Raw genomic sequence first — 13769 nt, forward strand, 5'->3', positions numbered from 1 at the left:
TATAGCGGATATATAAAAGAAAAAGATGACAGGAAAAATGACAGGAAAAATATTATCTCACCAGGTGTTGCCCGCGACGTCGCGTCGTTCGCATGACTTTTGGTTATTACAAATCCCGTGGGAACTCTTTGATTTACCGGGATAAAAAGTAGGAAAAAATGTCCTTCCCCGGGATGCAAGCTATCTCTGTACCAAATTTCGTCAAAATCGGTTAAACAGATGGGCCGAAAAGCTTGCAGACAGACAGATAGACAGACACATTTTTGTATTTATAATATTAGTATGGATGATATGGGGCCCCGGCAGTGCCCCCGGCAAGTCCAACAAACCAAATGGACATGGCCGTACCATTCTTTTTTCGCAACTCACGGCACTTTTATGAGATGATGTTTGAGTTGAACTATGATAATATAACATAGGTACATATCCATACTATCCATACTAATATTATAAATGCGAAAGTGTGTCTGTCTGTTTTTCTGTCTGTTTGTCTGCTAGCCTTTCACGGCCCATCCGTTCAACCGATTTTGACGAAATTTGGTACAGCGATAGCTTGCATCCAGGGGAAGGACATAGGCTACTTTTGATCCCGGAAAATCAAAGAGTTCCCACGGCATTCTTAGAAACCTAATTTCACGCGGACAAAGTCGCGGGCATCATCTAGTTAGTAAATAATATCATAACCTCAGAAGTCAGTAGACCTCTCAGTCTGCGAGGAGCGTTCATATCAGATAGACGTCATGTTGGGAAAAATACATTTAATATTCGCTGCATTATTGAGTCTATGCTTTATAAAGGTTAGTGCATACAAAGTGCCGCCAGTGAAGTTTGAAGCGGTGTACCCTACAGGTTACTTTCGTCTATCTATGAGGGGTATGTTATTTACTCATTTATATTAAGTAGATACATCAAGGATAAGCTACACTTTATGTTTTTTTGTTGAATGTGGTTTAGATCGCTAAATAAGTAATAGGGTCTTGGACTGTAGTAATAAAATGATGTGATTTTTTGTATAGCGGTAGTTTGCGCGCTAGAATTCATAATTAAAGAGAATTATTTAAAAAAAACCATGAGTTTTATTTATTTTTAACATGAACGTCACGCTGTACCATAGATGATTAATGACGTCACTATCCGTAAACAACAAATTGTTTTCAATTTTTCAACATAAAAATTGAATAAGTAATTTCTGCGGGAAAATATTTTTTATGTTAAAAAAAACCGGCAAAGTGTGAGTCAGGCTCGCGCAACGACAAACGTTTCCGTAATACAGTCGTATTTTTTCGAAATTTTGCACGATAATTCAAAAACTATGATGCATAAAAATAAATAAAAATCTGTTTTAGAATGTACAGGTGAAGACCTTTCATATTATGATACCCCACTTGATGTAGTTATCTTACTTCGAAAATTGAAAATACTAATTATTAGTTTATGACCACAATTTATTATTTTTTGTGTAATGTAACCAAAAATTCACGATTTTCAGATTTTTCCCCGAATGTCATCTATAAGACCTACCTACCTGTCAAATTTCATGATTCTAGGTCAACGAAGAAGTACCCTGTAGGTTTCTTGACAGACCGACAGACAGACAGACAGACAGACAGACAACAAAGTGATCCTATAAGGGTTCCGTTTTTCCTTTTGAGGTACGGAACCCTAAAAATTGAAAAATATTTATCATTTACGCCTTGTGACGTCATTTATCCCTTTCCGTACAGCGTGACGTTAATAATTATTTATTTTAAAAATAAATAAAAATCATGTTTTTTTGTAAATTATTTATTCTCTATAATACTGAATTCTAGCCCCATAAACTACCGCTGCACAAAAAAAAACACGTCATTTTATTACTACTGTCCAATTTATTATTGTTATTACCTCGTAGTTTAATTCGTGTTTATAAAATCACGTTAAAATCTTCCCTTTTCGGGTACGGAACATTGAAAAAAAAATCTTATTTCGCAGATGACGGGTACTCCCTCCTACAGTTCCATGCCAACATTAACAAGAAATTAGGAGTACTAGAACCCGGCCAGATCCTGCAATCGCTACACAAGCCAGAGAATGGGGCCCCATGGACCTTCCATGGATATGGTCTTAAACTTAAACTCGGCGATAGATTATACTACTGGATAGTTGTTATGAAAAATGATCTGACTTATAGACAGGAGGGGGAATGGACTGTTACTGGTAAGAAGTCAATTTCACCATCATCATCACGATCAACCCATCACCAATTTGCCATTACCAACCTAAAAAACCAGCCAAGTGCATGGCGGGCCACGCGCAGTGTAGGGTTCCGCAGTCACAATCCTCGAAAAACAGATATATAACTCCTTAACCTGTGAACCCTACTTAGTAGGGTTATGGGCCATGATAGTTTTCCTTTAAAATTGATTATACCTACATAATTATATACTACTGCTGTGAATTTTTTCACGTTCCTATATACTACCACTAGCAGTTGCCCGCGACTTCGTCCGCGTAAAATTTCTGGTTTCTCATGAGATCTGAAATTTTCCCGCTGCAAAAGGCCTCACTTATCTACTCACTCAGTCTCTCCTTAAAGCTTGGAACCTAGAATACCTAAATGCCAATTTTCATATCTCTAACTTCAAAAACAGAGGATTTTCATATAACTTTTCAACCGCCATTTCACTTCCTTAGGGGAGGAATTTAGTTAGATCCTTTCTTGCCTGATACCTACTCCCTAGAGGGAACCAACCTTCCAAATTCCAAGTTTGTAGGCTTTATAGTACCTGAGATTTCGTGATTAGTCAGTGAGTGAGTGAGTGAGTGGTATTTCTCTTTTATATATTTAGATTTGGCTGATAGAAGGGGGGGGGGCACTTGACTCTAATAAAAATTAGCACTTTAAAACATCATATTTTACAAACGAATCTAGAAATCGAAAAATGATGTTCCCACACCCACAGTATTTATAAAAGACCTATTCAACGATACCCCAGAAAAAAATCATCCCCACTTTACATGAAGGGAAGCTACCCTAAAAAATATTTATCAAAATTTTATTTCACCACTTTGTCGGCGTGATTAATATATTTTATACCCATGCCAAATTACAGATTTCTAGCACTAATAGTCTCTGAGATTAACCGAGGACGGACGCTAAAAATACTTATCAAGTCTGAGTCGGACTTGAACACGAAGGGTTCCGTACCATCATACAGGAAATATCACTTTTTAATTTTTATTTATGATGCATCCACATTCCACACATTCACAGGTCTCGGATTTTTTACATGGGCTACAAGACATTGCTACCTTCTTTTTGATTCTAGGTCAACGGCAAGCACCGTATAGGTTTTGATTCCAAAATTGGTATTGACAGTCACTACAGACAGGCAGACTACGAAGTGATCCTATTAGATCGGTTACGCACCCATCCGATCCGTTTTTAAATCCGTCCGTGAAAACACGGATATTAAAACTCGGAACGAACTCGGGTATAATGCTATCGCCCTAATCCGATCTCTGATCCAAATCCGAGCTATTCAGTGGACATCTTCGACATGTTTACGTCAAATGTCTGATTTGATTCCGAGGCACATCCGAGATATTCTCACGGATGACGGAGAGAACTCGGATGATGGAAGTCGGAGCTAGTGCGTAAGCTACCATACAAATAGTTCTATGACTACTTCGGAATGTATTTTCACGGATTCGGATCGGATGCAGTGCGTAATCACCCTAAGGGTTCCTTTTTTCTCTGGAGATACGGAACCCAAAAAAAAATTATCATTTTTTAAACGACTTCTAAAACAAGGATGAAGTTTTCAAATTGACGCATTTTTAGTTTTTAATTTATAAATTACTAGCTGACTAGCTGATGCCCGCGACTTCGTCCGCGTGGAATTAGGTTTTTTATAAATCCCGAGGGAACTCTTTGATTTTCCGGGATAAAAAGTAGCCTATGTAACTCTCTAGGTCTTCATTTATATCCATACAAAAATCACGTCAATCCGTTGCACCGTTGCGACGTGATTAAAGGAAAAACCAACAAACAAACACACTTTTGCATTTATAATAATAGTACTGAGGTACTGATTTTTAAATTTTTAAGTAAGTAATTCTTAACCATTTTCCAGAGTTCGTCAGCGAAGATGGAACACGAGTGGATCCAGCGAGTGTCCCTGAACCTGACCCCGAACCGGCATCGACTTATACATATCAGTCCCAACCCTGCCGAAAGTCGGAGACAGAAGTCCTCGGTCTCAGCTCGGTGTGCCAAGGTGCCCTCATCTTTAGCGAGGACTTCAGCAAACCAAAATTGGATGATTTGAACCAGTGGGATGCTGAGTACAAGTTTCCTCGAGGGCCAGTACGTATCTAGAGTAAAATTTCGTAGACGCGATAGAATACAGCTCGTGGAGTACGTAGGTACAAAGAACGTTACCTCCGTTCATATCAGTCTCCAAGCTGCCGAATGTTGGAGACAGAAGTCCTCGGTCTCAGCTCGGTGTGCCGAGGTGCTCTCATCTTCAGCGAGGACTTCAGCAAACCAAAATTGGATGATTTGAACCAGTGGGATGCTGAGTACAAGTTTCCTCGAGGGCCAGTACGTATATAGTAAAACTTCTTAGACGCGATCGAAGACAGCTCGTGGAGTACGTACAAAGAACGTTACTTCCGTCCAAAAAAAAACCAGCCAAGTGCGAGTCAGGCTCGCGCATTGAGGGTTCCGTACTACAGTCGTATTTTTTCAACATTTTGCACGATAATTCAAAAACTATGATACATAAAAATAAATAAAAATCTGTTTTAGAATGCACAGGTGAAGACCTTTCATATGATACCCCACTTGATATAGTTACTTACTTCGAAAATTAAAAATACTAATTATTAGTTCATGACCACAATTTAATTTTTTTTGTGTGATCTAACCCTAAATTCACGGTTTTTAGATTTTTTCCCAAATGTCAGCTATAAGATCTACCTACCTGCCAAATTTCATTATTCTAGGTCAACGGGGAAGTACCCTGTAGGTTTCTTGACAGACCGACAGACAGACAGACAGACAACAAAGTGATCCTATAAGGGTTCCGTTTTTCCTTTTGAGGTACGGAACCCTAAAAAAACCAGCCAAGTGCGAGTCTGGCTCGCGCACCGAGGGTTCCGTAGTACTGTCGTATTTTTTCGACATCTTGCACGATAAATCAAGGTATGGAGGTACGGAACCCTAAAAACATTTGGAATAGGTAGGTACCTTCAAGTCTCAAGTCGCGCCTAAAGAAGTTTTACTTCTTAAATATTGAAAACTAGATGATGCCCGCGACTTTGTCCGCGTGGATTTAGGTTTTTTAAAAACCACGTGGGAACTCTTTGATTTTTCGGGATGAAAAGCTTGCAGATAGACAGACAGACAGACACACTTTCGCATTTATAATATGGAGTATTGATATGGATGAATGCTTAAAAACTTATCGTAGTCAGTAGACCCGTAGCCATATTAGTTGCAAAAAAATCTGTCAAGTGCGAGTCGGACTCGCACACGAAGGGTTGCGTATTATCGTATAAGATATAACACTTATATGTACAAAACTGCAAGTTAAATCGTTAAATCACGGACAGTGTCATCTATAATATGACTTAGTAAACTAATTACTTTTCGTCAACTTTGAATTTATCCTTCTCTCAGAACGAGAAGGGCGTAGTCCACCATACTGGCCAAGTGCGGATTGGCAGACTTTGACTTCGAGAACATTATGGAGAACTCTCAGGCATGCAGGTTTCCTCATGATGTTTACTTCATTTTAAAAGCAATTAATATTTAATTGCGTAAAACACATATAATTCCGAAAATTTACAGGTACGTAGTTCAAGACCACGGGACCACGCGAATCAAGGCCTAAGTCCTAACTAACTACTCTTTCAACTAGGCTAGTGTTTTTCCATGGTTCTAAATTACGGTATTTGACAACTACTTAGTCAAATCAGTAACTTTTTATCAAACGTCAAAACGCGCTTAGTAAGTGTATAGGTACTTACGTAGTACTTAGAAATTCTTTGGCACTTACTAAGCGCGTTTTGACGTTGAACGTCAAATAATATCGTATAGGACCTATACTATAGGTCCTATACGATATTTTATGAAATACAGGAATGTGACGTCACATCATAATGACGTACTTTTTAGGGTTCCGTACCTCAAAAAGAAAAACGGAACCCTTATAGGATCACTTTGTTGCCTGTCTGTCTGTCGGTCTGTCAAGAAACCTACGGGGTACTTCCCGTTTACCTAGAATCATGAAATTTAGCAGGAAGGTAGTCTTATAGCTGACATTAGGGGAAAAATCTGATAACCGTGAATTTGTGATTACATCACACAAAAAAATTAAATTGTGGTCATAAACTAATAATTAGTATTTTCAATTTTTGAAGTAAGATAACTATATCAAGTGGGTTATCATAATATGAAAGGGCTTCGCCTGTACATTCTAAACACATTTTTATTTATTTTTATGTATCATATTTTTTGAATTATCGTGCAAAATGTCGAAAAAATGCGACTGCAGTACGGATCCCTCATTGCGCGAGCCTGACTCGCACTTGGCCGGTTTTTTAGTTTAATCGATATATTAAATTGGTATATTACACTTAAAACTAACCAAGAACGTGGATTTTACGTATTTTGGAAGACCCTCTATTTAATGATCACTGAGAAATAATTTATTTATGATGTAGTGAAATACCCAATTTCCTATTTTTTCTAGGATTACCCATTCAACGCATATGTGAAGGACACAATCGCAGTGGAGAATGGTAACCTAAAGATAAAACCCGAGCTAACTGAGTCGCGGTTCGGAGAAGCTTATATAGGTGGCGAATGGGACTTGACCAGCTCGTAAGTATATTTTTAAGGTTCCGTACCTCAAAAGGAAAAAAACCGCATCATGGATAGCATTGTCTGGCATGGATGGCAACTTATGAGGTTACGAGAGGGTAGGTGTGGGAAATGTTATGATCCGTATGATAGTAAGTATAAAACCCTTCGCGTGCGAGTTCGACTTGCATTTGACCAGTGTTTAGGGTTCCATACCTCAAAAGGAAAAACAGAACCCTTATAGGATCACTTTGTTGTCTGTCTGTCGGGCTGTCAAGAGACCTACAGGGTATTTCCCGTTGACCTAGATTCATGAAATTTGGCAGGTAGGTAGTAGGTCTTATAGCTGATATTTGGGGGAAAATCTGAAAACCGTGAATTTGTGGTTACATCACACAAAAAAAAATTAAATTGTGGTCATGAACTAATAATTAGTTATTTCAATTTTCTACGTAAGATAACTATATCAAGTGGGGTATCTTTATGAAAGGTCTTCACCTGTGCATTCTAAAACAGATTTTTATTTATTTTTATGTTTTTGAATTAGGTATCCTGCAAAATGTTGAAAAAATACGACAGTAGTACGGAACCCTCGTTGCGCGACCTGACTCACACTTGGCCGGTTTTTAGATTAATGATGAAAAATGTAAAAAAAAATAGTTTTCCTCTTATCAAAAATTAAGGGATTAATTAAGGGAAAATCTGAAATGAATAATTATTAGAGTTGATAAAGGTGAAGTTGAATCTCTAAGTAAATGGCATAATTTTTACCTAGTAGCTTAATTAGTAGTAAAAGTAGTAAGTAGCTTAATTTAAATAAACCTTTAGAAACAAACTTAGTTTTGCGTTCCTAAATAAAAAGGGATTTGTTTTTGAAACGGTATAGATTATTTTTTCCAAATATTTAACTATTTAAAGAATATAAAAAATACCCGGCTCAGTTTGTTGTGGGCTCTTCTCAGACCTGGGCGCGTTTGGAACTCTCGTAGCTTTATTATTAGAGTTCATAAAGGTGGAGTTGAATCTCTAAGTAATTAGCATAATTTTTAAGAAATTAGTACCATCATAAATCTATATCATAAACCATTAGAAACAAACTTAGTTTTGCGTTCCTAAGTAAAAAAGGATTTGTTTTTGAAACGGTAGATTAATTTCTCCAAATATTTAACTATATTTTATAGAATGTAAAAAAAATACCCGGCTGAGTTTGTTGTGGGCTCTTTTCAGACCTGGGCGCGTTTGGAACCCTCGTAGATTTAGTTTAAGTCATCTTACAAATTAAAATTTTGACCATCAGTAAGCGTAAAATATTACCTATTCTGAATAAATAATTTGAGTTTGAGTTTGATTTTGTTTCTTAACGCCGAATTAGGGGTAGGTAAGATAAAATCAAGTATAGAATTTAGTGAATTGTATAAACACAGCTAAACTTAGGTTTACTCATTCCTCTAGCATCATACTTATCTACTTATTTAATGGATTCGATTTTGTCTTTATACTTATACACTTAGAATTGAGGAAAACGTGAGAGTCAAAATAACACGGATAAGTTCAGTTACCTAACCAGTTTCTCCATATTCATCGTCGAACTCACACATGAACACACACAATATTTTGTCGATATTGTCGGTGACATCTGTCGAGGTTGCTTGCCCGCAGCTGCCAACTAGACCCTATTACTAATCCTTCGCTGTCCGCCCGTCTGTCTGTCTATCAGAGGGCTGTATCTCATAAACCCTAATGTACCTACCTATTACGGTTCATGAGAGTTGAAATTTTCACATTGCCGCTATAACAAATAGTAAAATAAAATTTCGAAAAGACCGACACGTAAATCTCTATACTACCGTACTTCCCGTTGACGTAGAACCATGAAATTTGGTAGGTAGGTCTTATAGCACAAGTAAAGAAATAAATAAAACCGTGAATTTGTGGTTATATCACCACATTAATATAAATTAATTTTAATTTATCAAATCACATATAGATGGCGCTGTTGTAATTATCTTGCAGTGTTGCATATAAAAATGTTAAAATATCTTGTACGATAGTTCGGAAACCCTCGTGTGCGAGTCCGATTCGCACTTGTCCGATTTTTCTACTACTATTTGTCTGTATTTCTCGTCTCAATCAGGTCACGATATGATGATTTCAGCATCCTTTTCAATGGTCTTTCAGGTGCACAGGCCAGGTGGGTACACAGGAGTGCTACTTACAGGCGTCTGGCGCCAACATCCTGCCGCCAGTCAAGTCAGTGGCAAGATCACTACGCGCAATCGCTTCAGCTTCAAGTACGGCAGGATCGACGTGAGAGCTAAGCTGCCTACTGGAAACTGGCTTATACCAGGTGAAGATTCGCTCAAACCCATTCCCAGGGCTTCGTGCCCGAAGGGTACCTACGGAACCATCTTACTAGGCATAAAAGGAATAGGTGACTGATTGATCTATCACTAGTTGGTTAAAGTTTGGTCAAAACAGCTCAAACTACTGGACGGATCGGACTGAATTTTGGCATGTAGATAACTCATAGATAAAGTGAGATAACTATTATGACGTAGGCATCCGTTAAGAAAGGATTTTTGAAAATTCGACCCCTAAGGAAAGGAATAGGGGTTAGGAAATTTATGTAGTCCACGCAGACGAAGTCGCGAGCATAACCTAGTATAACTAAAAGTTGAAAGAGCCCCCACTAGGTGGACAGATACCTTTAAACGTGTCGCAGTAAGTCGCTGAATTCAGGCGGCACAAGACTGTGGCGTGTGGAAGTCCCTACAAGAGATCTGTGTCCAGCAGTGGACGTCTATCGGTTGACAATGATGATGATGGTGTGATTTAACTAAAAAACAAATGTTTAAGTAAGTTTACTTATTTCAATTCCAGAAATCAACCTCGAACCCCGCGACGCCAACTACGGCAAACAACGCTATGAGTCAGGCCTCATCCGTGTAGCCTTTGCGAGAGGAAACCCGCTCTTTAGCAACAAGCTATATGGTGGGCCAATCCTGTCCGATACCGAGCCTTACAGATCCTACCATCTTAAAGAAAACCGCAGTAACGATAACTGGAATAAGGACTTCCATGACTTCACTATGATTTGGAGACCAAGTAAGTTTTTGTTGCACTTTGATATACAATCCGACCATTATGTGATTGCGGTTGCGATTGTAAAAAAATTAAAAATTAAACTATTTTTGGCCCGGCACGCGAACCCTTGACCTCATGACCCGATCCACTAGAGTTCACTAGACCAACAAGACCCTTAAAACATATCTGTACCTATACATACCCTCTCTCTCTGTTGTGACTCCTTTCCATAACCATCATCATCAACACATCGCTGGCTCAGTACTGGGCACGGGTCTCCTTGAATGACAAGGGTTTGGCCATAGTTTACCATACTGGCCTATCTCACAATATAAAAAAAGAACTATCAGGCATGCAGGTTTCTTCACTATGTTTCCTTCACCGTTAATTAATTGCTTAAAACGCACCTACCAAACTTATACATTCTGTATTTAGATTTATTGCATTCTGTAGGTATATTGTTTTTCAGCCAACATCGAAGTCTACGTGGATTCAGTGCGCTACGGCACTGTGAACCCCGGGGAAGGTTTCTACTATACGGCCAAGCAGTATGATGTACCCTACGCTTCTAACTGGTTGAAAGGATCCCACATTGCGCCCTTTGACCAACTGGTGAGCTAATAAAGCATCGATGAATGAAGTACAAGATATTATTATTCGTCGTCCTTTTATAGAATAGAATAGAATAGAATAGAATAGAATAGAATGTTTTTTTATTCATGTAAACTTTTTAAAAGTGCTTATGAATAGTCAGGTTTAATTTACCACTGGTTCGGAATGCCGTTCCTACCGAGAAGAACCAGCAAGAAACTCGGCGGTTGTTTTTTTAAGTTTGTTTTGTTAAGAAGCGTCCCCCAAAAAGTAATATTTCATCGCTTCTTGATAAAAAAAACCGGCCAAGTGCAAGTCAGACTCGCACACAAAGGGTTCCGTACTATCGTACAATATATTTTAATATTTTTATGTGCGACACTGCAAAATAATTTGTACGTGATTTGATGAATTAAAATGAATTTATCAAATCACATATAGATGGCGCTGTAATTTTTTTTTTTTTGTGATATACCTAACTACAAATTCACGATTTTAGGATTTATTCCTTTAATTGTGCTATAAGACCTCCCTTTCTACCAAATTTCATGATTCAAGGTCAACTCGAAGTAACCTATAAGTTTTCTTGACAGACACGACGGACAGGCGGACAGACAGACAACAAAGTGATCCTGTACAACAAAGGGTTCCTTTTTTCCTTTTGGGGTACAGAACTCTAAAAAAAAAAGATTCCGACGAATTGAGAACCTCCTCCTTTTTTTGAAGTCGGTTAAAAAGACAGCAGCTTGCAGACTCATACAAAATTTAACAGGATAGTTTTGAGCCGAAAAAACCAACAGTTGGCATATAACTTACTTAATCCATCCTGGTCAAATCTGGGATCTCCACGGCCAGTCATTAAAGCCAAAACCTGAGAGTAATTAGTAACTTGATGAAATTGTTGGGGTTTTTAAAGAAGGTGAAATAACTTACCGTGCTTGCAGCGTTCTGGGGTGTACGGAAAGGGTTGAAAAGGGGTGAAACGGTTGCCAAAAAAATTAGTAACACGCTGCAAATTTATAATAAGGTTGTTCTTACCGTTTTGTAACGTTTATTAAATTTGCAGCGTTTTGCAACATACGGAACATTGTTTATTATTAAAAAAACAATGAAATTTGTTATTAACAAGGGTAAAAAAAATAGTAACACGCTGCAAATTTGGAATTAGGTTGTTCTTATCGTTTTGTAACGTGTATTAAATTTGCAGCGTTTTGCAACATACGGAAAATTGTTTATTATTAAAAAACAATGAAATTTGTTAATAACAGGCGTAAAAAAAAATAGTTTTTTAATAATGAACAAAGTTCAATTTGTTGCAAAACCCTGCAAATTTAATATACGTTATAAAACGGTAAAAACAACTTAATTATAAATTTGCAGCGTTTACTACCCCCACTAGGTGGACGGACGACATCAGACGAGTCGCAGGGAGCCGCTGGATACAGGCGGCGCAAGACCGTGGCGTGTGGAAGTCCCTACAAGAGACCTATGTCCAGCAGTGGACGTCTATTGGTTGATGATGATGATGATGATGATGATGATGATTGTACATACAATTTTGCAATTAATAAATAATCTAACCTGATCTATTAATCTAATCTAATTAAAGCTGTGGTAGCCTAGTGTTTAGGATATCCGCCTTCCAATCGGAGGTCGGGGGTTCGATTCCGGGGGTTCGACCTCTAACTTTACGGAGTTATGTGCGTTTTTAAGTAATTAAAATGTCACTTGCTCTCAAAGGTGTGTGAAGTCTGCCAATCCACACTTGGCCAGCGTGGTAGACTATGGTCAAAACCCTTCTCACTCTGAGAGGAGACCCATGCTCTGTAGTGAGCCGGCGATGGGTTGATCATGATGATGATGATGAATCTAATCTAATCTAATATTCTCTAAGGTGTGTGAAGGCTGCCAATCCGCACTTTGCCTAAACAGTAAAGCGTGGTGGTGGTAAAAGTAAGCCCTGCTCATTCTAAGAGAAAGCCCGTGCTCTGTGGTGGACCAGCGATGGGTTGAGAGGATGATGTTCATACATTTATTTATCCTCAGTTCTACATCTCGCTCGGCGTGCGCGCGGGTGGCATCAACGACTTCGCAGACAACCCTGACAAGCCCTGGACTAACGGCGCCAGCAAGGCCCTGTACAGATTCTACCAGGCTCAGGACTCCTGGTACCGGACCTGGACTTCACCAGAGCTGCTTGTTGACTCCGTCGAAGTTTATGCATTGTGATTTATCTCAAGATTTCAATATAAACTGATTTTTAAAATTTATGTCTTTTAAATAAATTTTATATATTTATTTATTTATTTTTATACTTCGCATTTGATTAACTATTAGGTACTGCTAGGCTAGAGTTGCCCAGCAAGGCTTACGGCAATTTTTATAGCTCGTATACGAGCCACTCAAAGTAGTCTGATATTGAGGAAAACTGTTGGTATTTGTCCATCAACCATATCAACCTATTATGTGATGATTGCCAACCGGTAATTCCAGCGGTCATCGCTACTCGCCTTTCCCATAGAACTAACTATTTTTAGACAGGACAGCAATATTTATTTATTTATTTATACTTTATTGCACACAACAACAACACAAGTAAATATAGTAAAAAACATACAAGGATCTTAATCTAATAGCCGTAGCATGCCAAGGCGGCCTACTAAATCATGATAAAATCTTGAATTCTAAGTTACTATCTTATGACCAGCGATTTTTTCCACGTGGTTTTAGATGTTCGAAAATCCCGTGGGAACTCTTTGATTAAATTTTGCCTAAGTATAATAATATTATGTCACTCTCCCGGTCTTCAATTATACTGACCATGTAAAAAATCAGCTCCGTTGCTCCGTTGCGGCGTGATTGAAGTACTATACTACGTGATATATTAACTTTATAGTCTAAAGGTTACTAGATATAAGTATTAAATAGTCATTACAGGAATATTAATAATAATTAATTATGTATCTACTTTGAAAGACAACATTAAGTAAAATATGTACCTACTTAGTATACCATATATCCATACTTCCGTCCTAATATTATAAATGCGAAAGTTTGTCTGTCTGCTAGCTTTTCGCGGCCCAACAGTTTAACCAATTTTGATAAAATTTGGTACAGAGTTAGCTCACATCCCAGGGCTATTTTCATCCCGAAAAATTAAAGAGTTCCCACCGGATTTTAAAAAACCACGCGGACAAATTCGCGGGCATCATCTAGTTCCATAAGTACGTAAACTCTAAAACCA

The 13769-nt window shown here is 38.1% G+C and overlaps 1 protein-coding gene across 1 annotated transcript; it reads left to right on the top strand.

The window, feature by feature from the left end:
- The first annotated feature begins 691 nt into the window (after nt 1–691).
- LOC117988364 (beta-1,3-glucan-binding protein-like) lies at nt 692–12823 on the top strand. Its single transcript, XM_034975496.2, is given in 9 exon segments — nt 692–873; nt 1972–2196; nt 4116–4348; nt 6741–6871; nt 9029–9098; nt 9101–9197; nt 9731–9955; nt 10404–10546; nt 12572–12823. Coding segments are annotated over 9 exon segments (1440 nt in total). The 5' UTR covers nt 692–740; the 3' UTR covers nt 12755–12823.
- The last annotated feature ends 946 nt before the right edge of the window (nt 12824–13769 follow it).

This window comes from Maniola hyperantus, chromosome 14 (genome assembly GCF_902806685.2).
Source record: "Maniola hyperantus chromosome 14, iAphHyp1.2, whole genome shotgun sequence".
Lineage (NCBI taxonomy): Eukaryota > Metazoa > Arthropoda > Insecta > Lepidoptera > Nymphalidae > Maniola > Maniola hyperantus.